The 25,385-nt window shown below is 43.3% G+C and overlaps 1 protein-coding gene across 2 annotated transcripts in view; it reads right to left on the reverse strand.

Annotated features, from left to right (window-relative positions):
* wdfy2 (WD repeat and FYVE domain containing 2) overlaps positions 1-25,385 on the reverse strand; it is a 135,871-nt gene that overhangs the window by 74,497 nt on the left and 35,989 nt on the right. For both annotated transcript variants that reach the window (XM_084310045.1, XM_084310044.1), the window contains exons 6-7: positions 5,666-5,778; positions 1,309-1,435 (exon numbers count right to left, since the gene is read on the reverse strand). In XM_084310045.1, the coding sequence (XP_084166171.1) occupies positions 1,309-1,435; positions 5,666-5,778 (240 nt within the window). The remainder of the gene's footprint in view (positions 1-1,308; positions 1,436-5,665; positions 5,779-25,385) is intronic.

A 25,385-nucleotide genomic window follows, 5' to 3' on the forward strand; every position in this document is an offset into this window, starting at 1 on the left:
TCTTAACTATATTCACAGGACATACTTAACTCCTATAAGACTGAACAAAATGGGTATTAAACAAGACTCCAAATGCTCCCTATGTACAAATGGGGACGAAGGGACATTTATGCCCATGTACTGCCCACCAGTTAAGATATTTTGGAAAGAAGTGACCCAGCAATTAGCAAATCTCTTAACTCTGGATATACCTGTACACCCCTCTGTATTACTGCTGAATGATGTCTTTGAGCATGCAGTACCTCCACAGCTAAAGAGATTGGTTTTATCCGGTATCACAGTGGCTAAAAAGCTGATAGCATCACGATGGTTTCAACCGGAAAAAATTTGCCGGAAGGTCTGGACTCTTACATATCTCGATGTGATTTATCAAGAAATATCTACAGCAAGAATTTTGGGTCTCAATGAATCCAAAATGACATTGTGGTTAGAAGTGGTGGAGAGAATAAAAGCTAGCATATAATGGTAGTGTCTGGTTAGGAACAAGTTATAATGGTTGGATTATCCAATGGGGGGTCCGGGAGGGGGGGGTTCGAGCTGGAGCATATGTATGTAGGTTTTTAGATAACAGGTATTAGGGGTATATCCTGTATAAGACATTTGACTAAATGGTAATTTCATTAGATATGCACTGTGAATTAATGGGTTCATCACCAGGCTAGTGCTCGACTGATATGGGTTCATCACCAGGCTAGTGCTCGACTGATATGGGTTCATCACCAGGCTAGTGCTCGACTGATATGGGTTCATCACCAGGCTAGTGCTCGACTGATATGGGTTCATCACCAGGCTAGTGCTCGACTGATATGGGTTCATCACCAGGCTAGTGCTCGACTGATATGGGTTCATCACCAGGCTAGTGCTCGACTGATATGGGTTCATCACCAGGCTAGTGCTCGACTGATATGGGTTCATCACCAGGCTAGTGCTCGACTGATATGGGTTCATCACCAGGCTAGTGCTCGACTGATATGGGTTCATCACCAGGCTAGTGCTCGACTGATATGGGTTCATCACCAGGCTAGTGCTCGACTGATATGGGTTCATCACCAGGCTAGTGCTCGACTGATATGGGTTCATCACCAGGCTAGTGCTCGACTGATATGGGTTCATCACCAGGCTAGTGCTCGATGGGGTTTGCTGATATTTAGAGAGCAGGGTGGCTGACGATATACAGTATGATGCCGATACTGGTCTGCAGGTTGCAACAAGTTACATTTAAGACTTTAATACCACTTTTACAACCATACTAGTAGTGTGTGTGTGTGTGTGTGTGTGTGTGTGTGTGTGTGTGTGTGTGTATCTTACTTGTGTCCCTGCAGCTCTATGGCGGTACCTTTGCGTCCGCCGATATCCCACATGATGATTGAATGGTCAGAGCTGCCAGAGAACAACACTCTCTGAACTGGATCCCAGCATAGAGCTGTCACATGACCTACACAGACACACACATAGAGCTGTCACATGACACACACACACATAGATATGTCACATTACCTACACACAAACACGCATAGAGCTGTCACATTACCTACACACACACATATAGCGGTCACATTACCTACACACACACACGTACACATAGAGCGGTCACATGACCTACACACACACACACACACAGAGCTGTCACATTACCTACACACACACACATGGATCGGTCACATTACCTACAAACACACACACACACATAGAGCTGTCACATTACCTACACACACACACACACATAGAGCTGTCACATTACCTACACACACACACACACACACATAGAGCTGTCACATTACCTACACACACACACACACACACATAGAGCTGTCACATGACCTACACACACACACACACAAACACACATAGAGCTGTCACATGACCTACATACACACACACACACATAGAGCTGTCACATTACCTACATACACACACACACACACATAGAGCTGTCACATGACCTACACATACACACACATAGAGCCATCACATTACCTACACACACACACACACAGAGCTGTCACATTTCCTACACACACACACACAGAGCGGTCACATGACTTACACACACACACACACACACACACAGAGCTGTCACATTACCTACACACACACACACACACATAGAGCTGTCACATTACCTACACACACACACATAGAGCTGTCACATGACCTACACACACACACATATAGCTGTCACATTACCTACACACACACACAGAGCTGTCACATTACCTACACAAACACACACATAGAGCTGTCACATTACCTACACACACACACAGCGGTCACATGACCTACACACACACACAGAGCTGTCACATTACCTACACACACACACACACACACACATATAGAGCTGTCACATTGCCTACACACACACGCACACACAGAGCTGTCACATTACCTACACACACACACGCACACATATAGCTGTCACATTGCCTACACACACACACACACACACACACATATAGCTGTCACATTGCCTACACACACACACACACACACACACACATATAGCTGTCACATTGCCTACACACACACACATATAGCTGTCACATTGCCTACACAGACACACACAGAGATGTCACATTACCTACACACACAGATGTCACATTACCTACACACACACATATAGCCATCACATTGCCTACACACACACACATATAGATGTCACATTACCTACACACACACAGAGATGTCACATTACCTACACACACACACATATAGCCATCACATTGCCTACACACACAGAGATGTCACATTACCTACACACACACAGAGATGTCACATTGCCTACACACACACATATAGATGTCACATTACCTACCTACACACACACACACACACATATAGCCGTCACATTGCCTACGCATACACACACATATAGATGTCACATTACCTACACACACACACAGAGCTGTCACATTGCCTACACACACACAGAGATGTCACATTACCTACACACACACACATAGAACTGTCACATTACCTACACACACATAGATGTCACATTGCCTACACATACAGTACACACACATATAGATGTCACATTACCTACCTACACAAACACACACAGAGCTGTCACATTGCCTACACACACATATAGCAGTCACATTGCCTACACATACAGTTAGGGTGACCAGGTAAAAATGGTTCAGTCGCAGGACAGCAGCACTGCTTTTGCGGGACAATGCGGGACACGTGGGGGGGGGGGGGGGGGGGGGCAAAAAAAAATTAAATAAATGTATTTATTATTTAAATGCCTATATATCATATTCGACGCAGACGGTAGGCTATTTATAGCTCATTTTGTTATTAATCTTATTAAACTCACCTCCGGTTTTGGGGATATTAGCCTCCGGATTCTATTGCCCCCTTCCCTCTGGACAGTGTCCCGGCGATACTCCCTGTGTATTCTGTTCAGGCGCGGAACTTTGTTCCTAGCGGTGGGGGGAACATATTAGGGGGCGTGGTCAGCGACGTTGCAGGGGGGGGGGGGGGGGTAGGGGGGGGCGCCCCCCCCCCCCCCCTTACAATTTTTTTTTCTTCTAATACCAGGTGTGCAATACGCATTTTCCCAGGCGGTGGTGCCTCTTGTAAGAAGTGGTCATCGTGGAGCCAGGGCTTGTCCAGCTGCACGTCCGCTAATTTAATATAATGATACTAGTGAAATTTTTTTAACTCTGTCAAAATAAACGAGCTGCATAGGCATAATAAACTGTAAGCGACATATACATGTTTGCACTGTCTTTTTTCGATTATAAAGTGCCTCTCGAGACTCGGGTCCATAACTGCATAACAGATCAGTCATTTGATTGTAATACAGGTGCTCGCATTATAAATCGAATGTATGCGAGACAAACAATGTAATCGTTTTGATGCATACATCTCTGCCCAGCCTACCCCACCTGTTGCTGTACGGGGACGTCTCTAAATGTCATGCCTTTATTTTTCAATATTCACTAGTATTCGGACAACAGCCGCACACTTAAAGTGATACATCTAAAATCGCTTACCTTACCTGTCGGGGGTCCAGGACTCCTGCGTTAGAAACCGCAGATATATTCCTTTACTGTGAATTGAGAGCGTCCCAAAAATGATTCCAGGCCGCTATTTCTTTACCAACAGATTTCCAGTTCCGCGTTGACGCTTCCAACTGGTTCATGCGTCGGCTACACGCTGCTTTAATAACACTGCATTATCGAGACAGCGCCCCTATGTATGACTTTGAGGATGTGGCAATGAATTCCAAGAGTAGGGTAAATCTGCAGTGCCGGCACTGTGTAGTAGCGACTAGCGAGTCACAGTGCTGGCCGCCAGGCCGCGCAGTTGCAGCGGTTTGGGGGTAAAAACATGGGGGGGACAAATACTGCATTCTGAAATCATGCGGGGGACATTTTCCGGGGACCCCCCCGCAAATTACGCCCCTGATTCTGTTATTATAACAAACCGACCCTCTGATTGATTCAGTTCTCAATAATAGTCGGGCCAGACTTGCTGAACAACTATATGTGACGTCCCCCTCTCCTACATGTGTGATGGTGAAGCTCCTGTCAGTGGCAGATCCTGCATTCTACCTTTTGGGGATCATCTGAAAAGGTGTTCTGCGAAATTCTACTATACCTGCTGGCACGCATGGCGCACGCATTCGCATGACCCACAATCGTTCACACTACAATATCCTGCCACCTTGCTGACGAACGTCTTGTTGAGTCTTGTTGTTGATATATCTTAAACAATATCTTAAACATTATGTTTTTCATTGCACCTTTTGAACTGTATATGCATGTAAATATTTGCATGTAATTGGCTTTGCAGCCGAATGTATTTGTAGATGATAAAATGTCGGTACACCTGTTGGAATTCGGAGTGAACTATAGGGTGACGTCACCCAGCTGTCCAAACATAGGCGATTCGCGCTACGGCAGCAGTTCTCAGCAGAGTAGTAGAATTTCGCAGAACACCGGCTCGGACAGGTGACAGGCAGCGCGACTCGAGTGAGCTGCTCAGCAGCCTCGGCTGGAGATGCATCCTGCTGCAGGACCACAGCACCGATACTCTCAGGACCGTGACACTTTGCGGACCCACACTCTCCACTCAGCCATTGGGTGGGACGGTCACGTGACCCAAATCAGCCAATGGGAGCGAGGGTCTGGAGAGTGTGGGTCCGCAAAGTGTCGCGGTCCTAAATGTGTCGGTGCTGTGGTCCTGCAGATGGATACTATTGCTCGGCTGCGCAATGCATTGGTTTGTGACGTCGCCCGATTTTTTTATTTTAAATATAAGAGGGTATTGGAACGAGGCATTAAATTAACAACATTTAAAAAAAAATGTAAATAATAATCTTTGAACGATAATTTTTTTTTTTTTTTTTTTTATCTTTGAATTGCAGGACATTGCTTTGTTGTTGCGGGACGCGGGACAAACGGCCCAATATCAGGACTGTCCCCTACATACAGTACACACACATATAGATGTCACATTACCTACCTACACAAACACACACACAGAGCTGTCACATTGCCTACACAATAGAGTTGTCACATCTCTCTCTCTCCATCTCTCTGAGCCACGCTCACAAATGTCTCAATTTGTCAAGATCACAACAAATATTGATTCTGTCCAACAAATTATTGTTTCAGTTGACGAGTGTTTGCGTGCGTGTTTGCGTGCGCACCGGTGTGTCCTTTGAAGGTGGTGACCAGGCTACAGATGTCCTGCTCTAGCTTCAGGATGGTCACCTGACCCGACTGGTCCCCCACAAACGCATGTCTGGTCTCCACATCAAACCTGAGAGGTGAAGGGTTAAGGTCCAGGAATGTAAGCGCTCTCCGAGTGCATATCGTAAAATAGTACACAAGTGTGTAGTAAAGGGAGCGAGTCCTGCTGTTGTGGGTCCGCCGGGTGTCGTCTGTTCTCCAAGACACGTCTCGACTGCAGCAGGAAGCAGCGCTGCTTTCCAACCACAATTCAACAAGTGTTACATTCTTCCCTTTACATTATAATATACAAATCAGGGCCATGAATATTTGGACATCAACACAATCTTCATAATTTTTATAAAGTGCAGACTTTCAGATTTAATTTGAGGGCATCTACATCCAAATCAGGTGAACGGTGTAGGAATTACAACAGTTTCTATTATGTGCCTTTTTAAAGGAACACGCCAACATTTTGGGAAATTAGCTTACCGTCTTCTCCAGAGAGAGACAGGAAGATAGATAGGTAACCAGTTTCCTCTCTGTGCGTTCAGTAGAAAGCTATCTGGCTGCACGTTAGCCTAGCTTAGCACAATGAATGGAAGTGGACAGTGCCAGTTAGCCTTCGGGAGAGGTATTAGTTGGACAATGCCTAGGCTAACCGGCACTGTCCGCTTCCATTCATTGTGCTAAGCTAGGCTAACGTGCAGCCAGATAGCTTTCTACTGAACGCACAGAGAGAAAACTGGTATCCATCTTCTTGTCTCTCTCTGGAGAAGAGATCTTGGCATGTTCCTTTAAGTGCAGACTTTCAGATTTAATTGGAGGGTATTGACATCCAAATCAGGTGAACGGTATAGGGATTACAACAGTTTCTATTATGTGCTTTTTTTAAGGGATCAAAGGTAATTGGACAATTGGCTGCTCAGCTGTTCCATGGCCAGGACAGGAGTGTGTGTTATTCCCTCATTATTTCATTTTCATATTTAATTGACAAGGAGCAGATAAAAAGGTAATTTCAAGTGCGGTATTTGCATTTGGAATCTCTCAATATGAGGTCCAAAGAGCAGTCACTATCAGTGAAGCAAGGCTACCATCATTAGGCTGAAAAACCAAAACAAACCCATCAGAGAGATAGCAACAACATTAGGTGTGGCCAAATCAACCGTTTGATCAAATGTTTTAAAGAAAGAACGCACTGGTGAGCTCAGCAACACCAAAAGACCCAGAAAATCAACAGTTTGATCCATTCTTAAACACTTTGGGTGCCGGAAAACGCTTTACAGCGTCATTCCCGGCCATGCTCAAGTTGCCGAAGGACGCTTTACAGCGTCTTTAATATCAATATTTCAAAAATCTGTGATCGGATTCATATTTCCCCTCCGCTGGCCTGAGATCCACCAGGAGGACCCACTGAGCTCTCTGGCGGTTCAGGAGCGCCATCTGGTGGCCGATCGGCGCAATCGCCAAACAGGAAGTGCTGTGGAGGTTGTGCTGGTCGGCCATATTACTTCCGGGCACTCGGTTTGGCTCCCGGCACTCTGGCTCGTCACAATATATAGCGATCCATTGCCAATAACTCGATAAACAACATGATTTGGACGTATATAGTATTATACAAGCTGGAAATGGTTCATCAGGATAAACATCCCATAATCGAAAACGGTCTACACCACGCTGATCGTCCAACGGCGCGAGGAAGATCCGGTAAGATTCAGCGTTATTTTTGAACGTGTTCCATATAAACTGTTATGATGAACATATGACCCACACTAGATGAATGATATAACGCTGCCCACGGAATTATAAACGATCCCCCGCCCATCCGGTCATCATCAGATCATACGTAGATCATTCTAGAAGTACGTCCAATTGAAATTTTTTATATCGCCCCGATTGCCATCAAACTGTATTTCATCATCAATATAATGCATTTGGGGCTATAGATCACGTTCTGGAGAAAGCTGCAGAAAGAGATGAAAACATACTTATACATTAGACCATACTTTACTATGAATATGTGAATGAAAAAGTTTAACGTTGCTACACAATGAACAATACATATAGGACTTTGAATGGGCCCTAATAATGGCAATGTAGCAATAGAATTTAAAAAGTTATAGCCATGCAAAGAAGGGGTACTTCTCCATAGACAAATAGAGCTGGCAATCTATGGTATATCATGAATTTAACCCATGGTACCCAAAGTGTTAACCCTTTCACTACCACACTACCAAAGGGTTAACCCTTTCACTGCAACAATGCATAAGGTTAACCCTTTCACTACAACACTACAGACGGTTAACCTTCTGTAGTGTGGTAGTGAAAGGTTAACCGTCTGTAGTGTGGTAGTGAAAGGTTAACCGTCTGTAGTGTGGTAGTGAAAGGTTAACCGTCTGTAGTGTGGTAGTGAAAGGTTAACCGTCTGTAGTGTGGTAGTGAAAGGTTAACCGTCTGTAGTGTGGTAGTGAAAGGTTAACCTTCTGTAGTGTGGTAGTGAAAGGTTAACCGTCTGTAGTGTGGTAGTGAAAGGTTAACCTTCTGTAGTGTGGTAGTGAAAGGGTTAACCGTCTGTAGTGTAGTAGTGAAAGGTTAACCGTGTGTAGTGTGGTAGTGAAAGGTTAACCGTGTGTAGTGTGGTAGTGAAAGGTTAACCTTCTGTAGTGTGGTAGTGAAAGGTTAACCTTCTGTAGTGTGGTAGTGAAAGGTTAACCGTCTGTAGTGTGGTAGTGAAAGGTTAACCTTCTGTAGTGTGGTAGTGAAAGGTTAACCGTCTGTAGTGTGGTAGTGAAAGGTTAACCTTCTGTAGTGTGGTAGTGAAAGGGTTAACCGTCTGTAGTGTAGTAGTGAAAGGTTAACCGTGTGTAGTGTGGTAGTGAAAGGTTAACCGTGTGTAGTGTGGTAGTGAAAGGTTAACCGTCTGTAGTGTGGTAGTGAAAGGGTTAACCCTTTGGTAGTGTGGTAGTGAAAGGGTTCAAAAGAAAGAACGCAATGGTGAGTTCAGCGACACCAGAAGAAAACAACAGTGGCGGATGACCGGTGCTCGGTGCCGTGACCACGGCTCACTGGCGTCACCCACACTGAAAGGCGTACGCAGCCGCTCCGCCGTAGAGAGCTCTGGAGCAGTGACGGGAATAACGGCGTTATAAATAACGGCGTAACTTTTTTCAGTAACGAGCAATCTAACGGATTACTCTTCCAATCTTAATAACGCTGTTACAGTTACTGCCAAAAAATGCGGCGCGTTACTATGATTGAAGCACTTTTTTTTTTTCATCAGACCAACTAGATCTGAGCCAAGAGGCAATACTGTTCTTCCTTGGTTAGTGGGCAGTGCGCGAGACAAGCGCATACATGCTGACGATTGGCTGAGGGTTGAGTAAAATGTCATGGTAAGCCAATCAGAGGTAGAGTTGGGCGGGTGTTCGAAAGCATGCATAGTCGGACACACAACGAAAAACACAAGCGAGTCAGTCAACGAGAGACCGCGGGTCCGTGTACGTTTTGATAGTTTGTTTGGCTAGCCCAAATAATCCAAAACTAATCCAACGAACAACACAAGCGAGTCAGTCAACGAGAGACGGGTCCATGAGAGTTTTTTGTTCGCTCTTAGTCTTGTGTTTGTTGTGTTGCAGCGCAGGGCACTACAGTAGTGGTGGAGGCTCTACTACTGACAGCCTTATCAACAGTGCTGCACTTCCTGGTTTAATAGCACAGTCTTCAGGTGCTCAGAGAGAGAGAGAGAACTAGACAGATACAGAAAGAGAGTGAGAGACACACACACAACACATCTGTTTTTTAGTTTTATTTGCACTACAAAGTGTATACTGTATCTGTATGTCATGTATGTCTTAAATGTCATGATTAGATTAGTTTAGATGATTAGATTAGATTTTTATATCTGTATGTTGTGTATGTCATAAATGTCATTATGAATTGAAAATGGGGGACCCTGATGTAAACAAGATGAAAGTCTTTCTCTGGTCTGCATCCACTTAACAATTGTGTGTATTGAGCTGTACTGTACTGTACCCATTCTGCCCATCTGTTCATTAAAATGTTCAATCAATCATTCAATCAGTATATATTTGTTATTTATTTTTGGTATAGTGCTTAACAAGCATAATTTAATGGTGCCCAGTTGTGGCCTGTTGAGGGGCAATACATATCAAAAGTTCCAAAACATCTATTGTGTTTGTATTTGTATGATCCACTATATAAAACATATAATTATAATATCTACATACATGGCATTTGATTGGAGGCTTGTCTCACTTTAAAATACAACATTAAAATAGTTTAGATTTGTGTACGTTGTTTATGTTAACACTTTAACCGCCGAAACTCGTCATTCCCCGCCATGCTCATTCCGCCAAGGACGCCTTAACTCGTCTTTGATGTCAATATTTCAAAAATCTGTCATCGAAATCATGTGCGGTCGCACAGGGCCTCGCGGGAAGGGGGGCCTCGCAAAATAAAAATAAACAAAAAATAAAAAAAATAAAAAAAATTTTTATTTTTTTTATTATTTTTTTTATTTTTTTTTTATTTTTTTGCGAGGCCCCCCTTCCCGCGAGGCCCTTTTTCATCACAGACCTAAAATCTAGTTTTGCTTATATGCTTATATATTTCACATTAGACACGTTTGTAGAATGTGTCTGACTTCCTGGCTCTGCAGACTGCAGTTTTCCGGTTTCTGCGGATTTGCTGCTCTACAGATTTTAGGATAGTGTTTCCGGCCCGTCCGCCGACCGCCGTAATACCAAATAGAAGAAGAAGACACACGAGGTAGATAATTCAGCGCTATTCAGAGGAGCGAGGCGAGTGGATGTCTTTTCAAAAGAAGGAGAAGAGAACTTGTGAGCAGATAAATCTGTTAGGCAGCAATATGACGAAAGGTGTCCAGTCTGCCGGAAAGTACTCGAAGAAGAAGAAGAAGAAGAATTACACCGTGGGCCAAGTCTCCTTCCAACTTTACCATTGGCGCCGGCCGCGCCGCATTCATTGATACTGCGTTATGTGAGTCAACCTATGATTATATACCCGCCGTGGACCTGTCCTGACCTATCTATCTTTCTCTCTCTCTGGAGCCAAACTGGTCGACTAGCTAATATATAGTACTACTAGTAGCTAACTGTGTGTGTCTGGTGAGAGCACCTGGCTGTATGTAGACAGTAGCCGCATAGCTTGTTAGCTGTTAGCTAACGCAGAAGCAAGCTATGCGGCTACTACATGCAGCCAGGTGCCTGATTGAGCTAACTGTTAGCCAGTTAGCTGTTTAGCGTCAGCTGGGAACGTTCGTTTGATGCTATCAGTTAGCCTTGAGAATAGCAGGCCCTGGCACTCTGACTACGACATCATCTTTGACAGAAGATGTAGTCGGGCCTGCACCATGACAAGGCTCTGGCCATAGCTTTGTCCCGACAGCGAGAGGCCTTTCGTCAACGTGGAGACCTGTGTTGCAGGCCTTTCGCCCTGCGTTCCTCGTGCAGGTAAAATGTCATGACATTACCCCACTCTTCCTTCCTTCCCCTCCCGAATGTTTTGTTAATAACGATGTTTTTTTCCAGGCAAAACATATGCTACTTCACAACATTTGGAGATACGACATGTGCTGTGTGTGAATGGTCGTTTGTGTAGCTTGGGTAGCGTTGGGCCGTTGGCCAAAGCTGTGTGTCACGTGGCCTGGTGTCACAGTACCTGGCTAGCCTATTTAGCTGATGTCGGCCATTGGCTCCTTGCTGCTTTGGTTTCTCTGGTATAGACGCTCTTCTTGTTGGATTTAAGTGTTGATCTTTGTCCTTTTGAATCTCTCATACATGCTATAGTCTCTCTCTAACACACACACACATGACAAACACACATGTTCTCTCTCTCTCTCTCTCTCTCTCTTTCTAACACACACAGTCTGCCTATGGCGGCCTTTCTCGATGGCTAGGCTGTGCTCAAGGATCTTCAGTCACAGTGCTCAGGTATTCTGCCACTGTGTACTCTCTGTTTAGGGCCAAATAGCATTTCAATTTCTTTCCAATGTGTCTCTCTCTCTCTCTCTCTCTCTGTACACTGTATATTGACTGTAGAACGGGAGCTCTCTCTCGCTCTCTCTTTTGCTATATGTTGACTGTATCATGCCCCGCCTCGGGCAGCGCTATTATTTAAGAATATGTTGACTGTATATAAAAAAAAAAAAAAAAAAAAATATATATATATATATATAATTTTTTTTTCTTTTTTTTTTTTACCTTTGGGGGGGGGGGGGGGGGGGGGGCTCGCGTTAAATCTCGCACAGGGCCTCGCATTTCTCCCAGGCGGCCCTGCATATAGGACATTGAATGGGCCATAATAATGGCAATGTAGCAATATAATTTAAAAAGTTATAGCCCTGCAAAGAAGGGGAACTTCTCCATAGACAAATAGAGCTGGCGAGGGATGGTAAATTATGAATTTAACCCATGGCGATCAAAGTGTTAAGAATTTACTTGAAAGTAACGCAATAGTTACTTTCTGGAGTAACTAGTTACTTTTATAATTTGTAACTGAGTAAGTAATTTAGTAACTTTTTGGAAGAAGTAACTAGTAACTGTAACTAGTTACTTTTTTTTTAAGTAACTTGCCCAACACTGGTAGTGAGTAGTACCGGTCCTAGAATAGCGCTGCAGAAATGCAGTCATGTGTGTGTTGTGAAGTGCGTCGCGAAGCGCAAACCCTGAAGTGATTTAGACATGTGTGGTGGAACTGAATAGCTCTCCTCCAATGACTCAGAGCAAAACAACATTCTGTGTCCAATTTCGGTTTACGTAAATCCTGCCACAGTGGTGAGATTATGTGGAACGGATAGCAGGGCTTTCCCTAAACAACGGTATAGGGGGCGCCGCGTCACTATGACAACACACCAGTGCCACCATGTGTTTAATAATAATTATTTATTTATTTCCTTTATTTTTTTGCAGTGAAAGCTTGGGGCCAGCTTAGAAACAGACGCATCATTGTCTAATACGTGATTGCTCTGTCCTGTGTGTGTGTGTGTGTGTGTGTGTGTGTGTGTGTGTGTGTGTGTGTGTGTGTGTGTGTGTGTGTGTATTCAATGTTAAACTATTGTGCAACCTTATACACTGTACTTAATAAATAACTTATTTGGAGCTTAACTTCTTTGGAACTTACCCTTGTGTTTGCTATTTTATTGAAATTGTGCTTTTAAGTTAGTTGCAGGAAATGACAGCAAATGGCTTTCTTTATTGCAATTTCTTTTGCCTGAAAGATCCCGGGGGAAAGCCCTGGATGGCCCGACTCAGACGGACCCGACGCAAAACACAAAGTCATCACAGGCCGGTCCACAGAACGGGTAGAGAAACAAATCATCGCACAGGGCAATAATCCAATTGTCCCATCTAATCTAATTCCTCCCATCTGCCAGAAAGAACCACAACAAAAATCTAATCGTCAGTTTAACTCTTGAGTTGTGGCCGTTAGAGCGAAGATAGACGCCACACTATTGCAATCGTCTTCATTCGCTGAATGGTTTCAAACGACACGTGTCGTCTGTATGTTTTTTACAAGCTCAACTGCGGCCACTCGACGAGGACGACGACCAAACGGAGGCGAAGATTTCACGTACTACTAACGTGACCGTCAACAGTCAGGGTTTGTCCGTTCCTCTCATTTTCTAGCCACTCCATACAGGAAGTGTTATTTATAACAGACTAGCGTGCTCAGGCTGCCGGCGGTGTAAGGATCTGATAGGAGGCTCGTTGGTAGGATCTGATAGGAGGCTCGTTGGTAGGATCTGATAGAAAGCTCATTGGAGAGGCTTCCGGTATGAGAGCGGAAGAGTAGCACGCATGCGGTGAGGCTCCTGGTCAAAAGAGCGAAAAGCGGAGAAATAAGGACCCGAAAAGTGATCAAAAATCAAGATGCAAACGAGAAGGAAGGAGGAGAAAACAAATATGAAGGAAAGAGAAATGGAGAACTCACAGGAAGAGGAGAGTTCGATGGAGCAGAACCCCCGAGGCGAGACCGAGAAGGAGCAGGCGGAGGAAGGGGGAGTCTCGGCTGAGACGGACAAGGAAATGCCAGGATGGGCCGTGCTCATGCAGGCCGGGATATTGGCGACCATAAAATTGAACTCGGACACGATGCAGGCGACCATGAAACTGAACTCGGACACGATAAGAAATGATATTGGGAAGTTACGGGAGGAATTGAGGAAGGAACAGGAGGACTTCAGAGGTGAAATGAATACAGAAATCAAAAGGGTGGATGAGAAGATGGCGGAACAGGACAGAAACGTAACAGAGGTACAGACTAGAACGGCGCAAATGGAGGAATGGAACACAGAGATACACAAGGTGTTAACGTGTGCGATTCAAAAACAAGAACAGATGGAGACAAAGATATCGGACATGGAGGGGAGGTCACGGAGAAATAACATCAGAATATGGGGATTGAAAGAAGGAGTCGAAGGGGAATCGGTGATCCAATATGTGGAAGAGCTTATCAAGGAACAACTGAAGGAGACGGGACTGGAAAAAATGGAGATACAGAGGGCCCACAGGGCGTTGGCTCCGAGACCGAAACCGGACAGACCTCCGAGGGCGGTGATTATTAACTTTCTGAGATTTGAGATTAAGGAATTGATACTCAGAACCGCGTGGACCAAGAAGATAGAAATCGAGGGGAAAAGACTGTCGTTTGATCAAGATTACTCGACAGCGGTGGCAATAACACGCAGGTCCTACGCGGGACTGAAGAGAATTCTGAAAGAAAACGGAATGAAATTCCAATCACCCATGACCTCGCTAAGGATTCACTGGAAGGAAGGGACGGTGACATACGCGACGGCGCGGGAGGCGGCGGAGGAGATGAGGCGACGGGGGATGCAGATGGCGGAGGACGGAGAGGGAAGGAGACAGGAGGGCCAGACGCGGAGCCTGCAGCAGAGATTGGAGGGGGCACGCAGATGGACCAGAGTGGGAGATCGAGGCCCGGGAGAGGAGGGAGGAGAGAGGAGAAGGCCGAGGTGAGAAGTGACAGACCGAAGGCGGAGACGGACGAGGAGGCCAGAGACGGAGAAGGAGAGGAGAGGAGGCGGGAGGAGACGAACGGATGAGTACACGCACAAGAGATTGAAAAACTATCCAAAGAGACAAAATATAGAAACTGAAATAACATATACATAAACACACATTCCCAGGTAGAGGCAGGATATAGGAACGAACATAACGTATACATGGACACATAATACACAGGCTGACGGAGGAAATAAATGGAAATATAATTAGGTATGATAGACGGAACACAGAACATATTGAAACAAGTACATAGACACACGCTGAGAGTAACACAGTTGGAAGGTATTAAGGGGATAAATGGACATCACATAGAAAATAGAGAGGAGGAAAATAAAATAAAAAGGGGTACACAGAAGACACCACACACGGGTTTGGGAGGAAAGAGGGACATTGGAACATATGAGCCACATTGAGAGGGACCTAGGAAATGGGGGTCTTTGATCAGAATGAAGGACAGAGCGCTTTTGACCAGGAGCACGACAGCAATAAAAACAGTAAGAAAGCTGGACAAATATGACGAGCGGTTGGGGGTAAAGGTTTCAAACCCCCAAGCCGTCAGGAGGAGGCCTCTCACTAGGAGAGCAATTACTCCTCACCCACCAGCAGGGGACAGGGGGGGACACAGGGACCCCCCGAACGCCTTGGGAGCACTTTATGTAAAGTTTATGTTTTTTATTTATGTTAATCATTATATGTATTCGGTGAAGAGAGCGGAGGCTACAACCGGAGGGGGGAATGAATGTGACATGGGGGGGACTGACAGACGAAAGAAGAAGAAAGATGACAATGGTTAAAGGTATAAAAATGATGTCGTTAAACGTTAATGGAATGAATAATGTGATAAAGAGGGGCAAAGTGATGTTGAAATGTAAAAAAAGTGAGATGGAAGTGATTTTTCTGCAGGAGACACATTTGGTAGCACAGGATCATGAGAAACTGATGAGGTTCGGATATGAAAATGCCCTCTATAGTTCCTTTAAACGGAACCTGAGGAGAGGAGTAATCACGTTAATCAAAAACAGTCAAATTTGAATTGATCAAGGAAGTAAGAGACAAGGAGGGAAGGTTTGTTCTGGTGAAGGGAAAAATGGAGGGTCAAATGATTACGTTAGTGAATGTTTATGCACCCCCAGAGAGTGAGAGGGATTTATATGAGACCATTTTTGATATGATAGTGATGGAACTAGAAGGGATATTGATATGCGCGGGAGATTTTAATGTAGTACTGAATCACGACCTAGACACCACAAGTACTAGAAAAGGACGGGCACCAATCAGTAGATATATGAATATTCAGATGACGGAAATGGGAATTACAGATGTTTGGAGGGGGATGCACGCCATGGACAGGGAATACACACATTACTCACACCCGCACGTGACATATGCGAGAATAGACTACTTTTTGATGACGACGGGGGACAGTTACAGGGTACGGGAGAGCAGAATAGGAGTAGCGGACATATCGGATCACAGTGCCATATATCCGACAGTAGATCTAGAAGGGAGACGGAGGAACACGATCTGGAGACTAAATGTAGGAATATTAAATAACAAGGGGGTGGTGAGTCAGATCAAGGAGGAGATAGCCAGGTATAAGGAAGAAAATGACAACGGGGCGGTAGATCCAAACATTCTATGGGACACACTGAAGGTGGTGATAAGGGGGAAATTGATGAAGACAGCAATGCTGAAGAAGGCCAGAACGGAGACATATCACAATCTGATAGGGAAGCTGAAGAAGCTAGAAGGGAGACACCAGATATCAAAAGAACAGGAAACGCTCGGAGAAATCAAAGAAGTAAAGGCCAGGATAAATAGGGAATTATTGACAGAAATAGAAAAGAAAGCGAGGTTCATGAAACAAACGTACTATGAAGGGGGACCAAAAGCGACCAGACTGTTGGCTAGGAGAATTAGGACGCAACAGAAGTTGAACACGATACACACAATAAGGGATATAAAGACTAATGAAATATTGAGAGACCCAGCTGAAATAGAGAGGACATTTAGAGAATACTATGAGAAACTATACACACAGCCAAAAGCAGCGGGAGAAGAGGAAATAGAAGCATATCTGGAGAAGCTAGAGTTACCATCGATAGGGAAAGAACAGAATGAAGAATTAAATAAAATAATTACGGAACGAGAACTGGAAGAGGCAATTAGTAGAGCTAAAAACAACAAGTCTCCGGGGAGCGACGGATTCCCATCGGAATTCTACAAGACATTTAGAACGGAATTAGCACCCATGCGGCGTTCAGACACACGATGGAAGAGGGAAAAATGCCCCCCTCGTGGAAGGAAGCCATAATCACCACGATACCGAAGGAAGGGAAGGATAGAGAATTATGTAGTAGTTTCAGACCTGTGTCCATACTCAACGTGGATTACAAGATGTATACATCAATAATATCAAAGAGATTTGAGACGTTTATGCCAAACATTATAGATGAAGATCAAACTGGATTTATTAAAGGGAGACAGACACAGGACAACGTGAGAAAGACATTACACATAGTAGAGGAGATACAAAAACAAGGTGGTAGCGCGGTACTGATTAGCCTAGATGCAGAAAAAGCATTCGACAGTGTGAGCTGGACATTTTTATATAAAACATTGATGAGGTTCGGACTGAACGGGAGGGCGATGAAGATGATCAAGGCGCTATATCAAGAACCGACAGCGAGGGTTAAGGTGAATGGCAGCTTGACGGATAGAATCAGATTAGAGAGGGCTACCAGACAGGGATGTTGTCTCTCACCGACGCTCTTCGCCGTTTTCATAGAACCACTGGCACAACTGATCAGACAGACCGAGGACATTAAGGGAGTAAGGATAAAGGGAACGGAATATAAACTAGGCCTATTTGCGGACGACGTGATGATAGTATACATGAGGCAACCAGACAAGAGCTTCCCGGTACTGATGGATCTACTGAAGGAATATGGCCACTACTCAGGATCAGTGATGGGAATAACGGCGCTATAAGTAACTTCGTTACAAACGGCGTTCGTTTTTTCAGTAACGAGTAATCTAACGGATTACTCTTCCAATATTAATAACGTCGTTACCGTTACTACAAAAAAATGCGGCGCGTTACTATGAATGAACCCGTTTCTTTCATCAGACATATCTCTGCGCCGAGAGGAATACGTTCTTCCTTGTTTAGTGGACAGTGCGCGAGCCAAGCATACATGCTGCCGATTGGCTGAGGTTGAATACAATGTCATGGTAAGCCAATCAGAGGTGGAGGTGGGCGGGTGTCTAAAGCATCCAGAGTCTGACACACAGCGCGACAAGACAAGCGATCACTGATCAGTGATCAGTCAGCATGAGACCGCGGTCCGTGTAGTGTACGTTTTGAGCTCAAAAACGAATCCAACGAACAACACAAGCGACTCAGTCAACATGAGACCGCGGGTCCATGAGCGTTTTGTGTTCACTCTTTGCAGCGCAGGGCACTGAGTCTGAGTGGCCCTACTGCAGTGCTGACAGCCTTATCAACAGTGCTGCACTTCCTGGTTTAATAGCACAGGCTTCAGGTGCTCAGAAATATATATATCTCTGTATGTCATGCTGCATGCATGTCTTAAATGTCATGATTAGATTAGTTTAGATGATTCGATTAGATTCTTATATCTGTATGTTGTGTATGTCATTGATTGATTGATTGAAAAGTTTATTAACAGATTGCAGAATGGGTACAGTACAGTACAGCTCAATACATACAATTGTTAAGGGGATGCAGACCAGAGAAAGACTCTCGTCATAAATGTCATGAATTGAAAATGGGGGACCCTGATGTAAACAAGACGAAACTCTTTCTCTGGTCTGCATCCCCTTAACAATTGTGTGTATTGAGCCGTACTGTATTGTACCCATTCTGCAATCTGTTAATTAAAATGTTCAATCAATCAGTATATATTTGTTATTTATTTTTGGTATAGTGCTTAACAAGCATAATTTAATGTTGCCCAGTTGTGGCCTGTTGAGGGGCAATACATATCAAAAGTTCCAAAACATCTATTCTGTTTGTATTTGTATGATCCACTATATAAACATAGTAATTATAATATCTACATAGCCTACGTGGCATTTGATTGGAGGCTAGTCTCACTTTGTCCCACAGCAACATTAAAATAGTTTAGATTTGTGTATGTTGTTTATGTAAAAAAGAAATCTTGAAAGTAACGCAATAGTTACTTTCTGAAGTAACTAGTTACTTTTATAATTTGTAACTGAGTAAGTAATTTAGTTACTTTTTGGAAGAAGTAACTAGTAACTGTAACTAGTTACTTTTTTTTAAGTAACTTGCCCAACACTGCTCAGGATACAAACTAAACGTGACAAAGACACAGACCTTAGCATAGAACTATACCCCAACGACGGAAATTAGGGAACAGTACGGGATAAGATTAGGGATGCACGATATTGATTTTTTGACACCGATACCGATAACTTTATGCTCCTCAAGCCGATACCGATACCGATAACCGATATTTATTGTATTATAATATTTTTTTAACTGTATATATATATATATATATATATTTTTTATATCAATTTTTTTTTTTTTTTTTTTTGTATTTATAAGCTCCGACGTCATCGGTACTGCTATCGGTACTCGAGAAATTATGGAGGTTTTTTTTGAGGAATTTAAACGTCGCAAACTAATCTTGTTGGCCGTTGTCTATTATCTCTCCTGCCTCTGTCTCTTGCCTGCGAGCGGGCTCCCTCCCACACACACACACTCACTCACACACACACACACACACACACACACTCACTCACACGGGTGCTGCGCTGCCGACTCAGTACAGACAGCTCGCTCTCATAATGGCTGACAGAACGAAATGTTCAAAAGTCTGGGTCTATTTTACTAAAGTCGATGCTGACAATGCTCGTTGCCACAAGTGCAACAAGACATTTGCCAGTAATGTATAAGCGCTGGTACTTGTCAATGTGGCTGGCGGGGAGATAACGTTAGCTCCGAGTAGAGTAATGGCTGACAATCCGGAGGTAAATAAACGAACGAGAGCTTCTGATTGGTGGTAAGAAGAAGAGGTGGGTGCAAGCCGTGGGACGTAATTGGCAGATCGACTGTCTGTCTCCGAATGTAACGTGACTACGTCACAGCCAAGAAAGGGAGCGCTCGATTTGTGAAAAACTCCCTGTTCCTAAACCACACGCTATCAGTTTTACCACAGTACTGGCAAAACGGGAGGAGGCTATAATAAAAACAAGCGCCCTTCATCCAAATCCACCCACACCGGATTTCTTTTAACCAAAAAATTTATTATATGTTATCGGAGCTATCAATAACGTTATCGAGTTTATCGGGATGACGTCATAATTGCTGATATCGGCCCGATAATTATCGGCCCGATAATTATCGTGCATCCCTAGATAAGATGGGACATGGACAAGATTAAATACTTAGGGGTGAACATCACGAGAGGGGTGGAGAAACTGTTTGAGGCGAACTATACACAGATAAATCAGAACATCAAGAGAGACTTAGAGAGATGGACAGTAATGCCCTTGGACTTCAATTCAAGAATAGAGGTCATTAAAATGAACATACTATCAAGGTTACTGTACCTATTCCAGTCACTACCGATACAAATACCACAGAATCAATTCAGGGAGTGGGACAGACTGATATCGAGGTTCATATGGGCGGGGAGAAGACCACGGGTCAGATATAAAACACTACAACTACCAAAGGAAGAGGGAGGGATGGCAGTACCCAGCCTACAAGATTATTACTATGCAGCACAACTGAGAGCAGTGACGTGCTGGTGTAACGACAGATATGAGGCAAGATGGAAAGACATTGAAAAATAAGGGGAGGGATACAAGGTACAAGCTCTGGTGGGAGATAGGGAACTATTTAAAGAAAAAGAGGGACTATTAGATCCAATCACCAAATGCACCTTGACCATATATGGAACAGAGTAGTAAAAAACACACAAATTGGAGAAGCAGTCAGGGGTTCTGAGATGGGTAGCACATGACAAGAGATTCAAACCAGGGAGGTTAGACCATGGATTCAGAAGGTGGGAGAGGGGGGGGGGCAACAGCGATATGCAAAATGATAGAGAAGGGGGAAATGCAGACACTACAAAAATTAAAGGAGAAATTTGGACTAGAAAACAGGGACCACTTCAGATATCTACAGGTTAGAGACTACTACAACAAAGAAATAAGGGGGGCCAAAGACGAAGAACAGAATGGAATAATAAAGATGATAGTATGGGCATACGAAGGGGGGCAAGGAAGAGTAATATCAGCAATATACCGGGCTATAATGAACAGCAAGGGACACATGACCGATTACATAAGGGAGAAATGGGAGAGAGAGCTAGAGATAGAAATAACAGGGAAGGAATGGGGGAACATATGCGAGGTGCAACATTCAACAACAGGATCGAGGATATGGAAAGAGTTTGGATGGAAAAACATAATCAGATTCTTTATAACCCCAGAGCTGAAGGGAAAATATGCACCAACACAAAGAGCATGCTGGAGGATGTGTGGGAAGGAGGGGGCAAATCACACGCACATATTCTGGGGATGTCAGAAGCTGAAGGGGTATTGGGAGGAGATAGGGGAGGTAATGATCAGAATATTAGGATACGGATTACCACAAACAGGACTGGTGCTTTACTTAGGAGACCTGACACACGAGGGAATACAAGGGGGGGACAAATATTTAATAAAGATAATGTTGATAGCGGCCAGAAAAGCAATAACGAGACGGTGGTACAAGGAAGACCCACCGACAATAGCACAATGGGTAGGAATAGTGGAAGAGATACAGGATATGGAGAGGATAACACACATGCTGAGGTTACAGGAAGAGAAATTTGGAGAAAGATGGGGTAAGTGGGAGGATTACAAGGGGAACGAAAACGACATCACAGAGGAAGAACCAAATACACCACAAGAGGGCGAAGGGTAAAGGAGGAAAGAGGTTCAAAGAGGGTCTCTGAACCCATGTCACACACTTAATGTTTTCTAATTTTATTTTGGTTTAAGGTATGACAACTGTTTTATGTTTTTTATTTGCTTAAGTCAGTATTTTTAATTTTTCGTCTTTTGGGTATTACATTTTTTCTTTATTATTTATGTCTGTTTAATAGTGTTGTTGAGGTTATTGTATATGTCGTGTTGTTTGTCTATAAATGTTTAATAAAAAAATTTAAGTTTAAAAAAGAAAAAAAAGCTCATTGGTATGATCTGATAGAAAGCTCATTGGTATGATCGGATAGGAGGCTCGTTGGTAGGATCTGATAGGAGGCTCGTTGGTAGGATCTGATAGAAAGCTCATTGGTATGATCGGATAGGAGGCTCGTTGGTATGATCTGATAGGAGGCTCATTGGTATGATCTGATAGGAGGCTCATTGGTATGATCTGATAGGAGGCTCATTGGTATGATCTGATAGGAGGCTCATTGGTAGGATCTGATAGAAAGCTCATTGGTATGATCTGATAGGAGGCTCGTTGGTATGATCTGATAGGAGGCTCGTTGGTATGATCTGATAGGAGGCTCATTGGTAGGATCTGATAGAAAGCTCATTGGTATGATCTGATAGGAGGCTCGTTGGTATGGCTAGTGGTGTTGCAGTGTTGCTCACAGGGCCCTTCATCTGGCCTATACAGAAATCAACCCCGGCTGTTTCCTTGACAACGGCATGACTGACGGCCATTGTTAGTCCTTCCCCCCAAAAAACGAAAGCTAAATTGGAAGCTAATCTCGCTCTCACTCTGTGTCCTAAGTACCTGCGATGGGAGCCATCGAGGTCTATAGGTCTTGTTCTCGTAATATAAATCTGCCAGAATTTCAATCCATGAGACTCCAATCATCAAGTTTGTTCCGTCGCCTCCGAGCTGAACCGGTGCAGAGGAGGTTACTATGAGAGGGATTATCAGGGCTATGATATCAGACCACTGATTAGATTAGAATCACATTTATTGTCATCATACAGCACAAGTACAGTACAACAAAATGAGGTTTGCCATTCAACCAGTGCAAATGTAGCAGTAAAGTGCAACATACAACGTACAGGTGATTAAACTGGGTATAAAATATATAAATTAGTACTACCGAGTGTAGTGCTAATGAGATGCATGTACAGCATTGTAGTATTAATATGTACAGTGATACAGGTGTAAAGACAGTATGGTAGTAGTCATACTGGCCAGCAGCGTAACTAGTAAGAGTAGGATATGTACAGATATAGATATAGTATCAAAAGATATGTAAAAGGACCATGTGCAGGTAAATTACAGACAGGTGTGGATAGATATATGTGGTGAGAATAAATATATATATGGTATATACAGCATTTGTACATGCTATCATACAGAGCTAAGGGTTATTTGCAGGTGTATAAGTAAGCATGTAGAGGGGTTATATGCAGTTATATTCAGATAAATATGTATATATATATAGTGTATATACAGTATATAGATATATATGCTGTAAATATAGAATATAAATGTAAATATAAATAGGGGTATATACAGCACTGTCGTACATGCTATCATACAGAGTATATGGTAGTGCTGCCCAAGCATTAAAAGATACACCAAAGGGCGCCCCAGTGGCGAACCACATAACGTGCTGAGTCGCGGCACGGCTGACCCGGGTTCGATTCCCGGACCCGTCATTATTTGCCAAATGTCTTCCCCCCACTCTGTCTCCCGTTCCTCCTCTCTCTCTCTACTGGACTGCCCAGTAGCAAAAAGCGATAAACGCTAAAGAATAAATCTTTAAAAGATACACCAAAAAGGATATCATCGACCACTAGCGCTGGTATCTCCTTCCACTACGGTACTAAGTGAGACTGTGTGTCCGGCGAGAGACTATTCTAAAAGGTTTGAGCTGCATTTCTTAAAAAAATATATATATTCTTTCCATTTACTTACAGCGGGTGCTCAGATAAGTTGAGTAAGCATAGTTTAAAACATGGGTCCTCACAAGTTAGGATTAGTTAGTGATTCTGCGGCTCCAAAGATGTTATTGTTCATTTTGAAATGTAACAGGCAGTAATGCTGTATATAACATATCCATATATATCTGTACATACCTGCATATAACCTGTACAATAATGCTGTATATAATATAAAAAATATATCTCCTTATATATATATATATATATATATACACATTTATATATGTATATACAGTATATATAAATATATATTTATTCTTACTGTATATATATTATCTATCCACATCCATCTGTACATACGTGCATATGATCCTCTTTACATATCTGTAGATACTATATCTATATCTGTACATATCCCTTACCTACTCTTAGTAGTTACGCTGCTGGCCAGTATGACTTACTACCATAGTGTCTTTATACCTGTATCACTGTACATATTAATACTACAACTCTGTGTACGTACATCTGATTAGCACTATTACTCAGTAGTACTAAGTTATATGTTTTATACCCAGTTTAATCACCTGTACATCACTCACCTGTTAGATTTGCACTCTTACAAAAACGTCTTGCCAAACATTGTACTGTACTCGTGCTGTACAGTATGATGAGAATACATTTGAATCTAATATAACATCTTACTCTTATATTATCCAGATGCTTGTAAATACGCATCTCAAAACAGATTAAAATCACACAGATTTAGCCAAAATGAAGGGTAAAAAGGTCTACGGTGACGCTATGATTAACCCTTTCACTACCACATTGCCATGGTGTTAACCCTTTCACTGCAATACAGAAGGTTAACACTTGCACTGCCACACGGCAAAGGGTTAACCCTTTCACAACCACACTACAGAAGGTTTCACTACCACACTACAGACGGTTAACCCTTTCACTGTGACAATACAGAAACTCCAACATTTTGGGAAATTAGCTTATTTAACATCTTCTCTGGAGTTAGACAAGATACATACCTTTTTTGTCTCTCTGCATGCATTAGGCTTAGGGAACGCCTGCACCGTTAGCGTAGCTTCATCACTGGAAGGTCAGTGAATACCACAACCACTACACCAGAGGAAGCTCAACAAATCATGTTAAACCCAGATTCGGCTCAAACAAGGGACTAAACACGTTTCGCAATTATGCCACAACAATGTGGAACGCCCTACCCAAAGCTGTAAAGGAATGTGAATCCCTGCCCACATTCAAAACCGCTCTTAAAGAGCACCTACGGGAGGCTGCAATTCGAAACTGGCCACCGTAAATGCCCAAAACCCCCACCACCTCCTAATAGACAGTCTCCTCCCCACCGCATGTATATATTCCCTCCCCGCCGTATGTATATTTCTCTCCCACCCACCCACCCCCTCCTAATGTACAGTCCCCTCCCCATCATATGTATATACTCTGTCAGGATCTAGGGGTAACAGTACTGTATATTGGAATACCGTTTATGTCACAAATGTATCAGTACTAAATACCTATATGCCATAAATGTCATGTATGTTGTGTATGTCATAAATGTCTATATGAATTGAAAATGGGGGACCCTGATGGAAACAAGACAAACGTCTTTCTCAGGTCTGCATCCCCTTAACAATTGTATGTATTGAGCCGTACTGTATTGTACCCATTCTGCAATCTGTTAAATAAAGTTTTCATT

The sequence above is a fragment of the Notolepis coatsorum genome, assembly GCF_963971535.1.
Source record: "Notolepis coatsorum genome assembly, chromosome: 3".
Lineage (NCBI taxonomy): Eukaryota > Metazoa > Chordata > Actinopteri > Aulopiformes > Paralepididae > Notolepis > Notolepis coatsorum.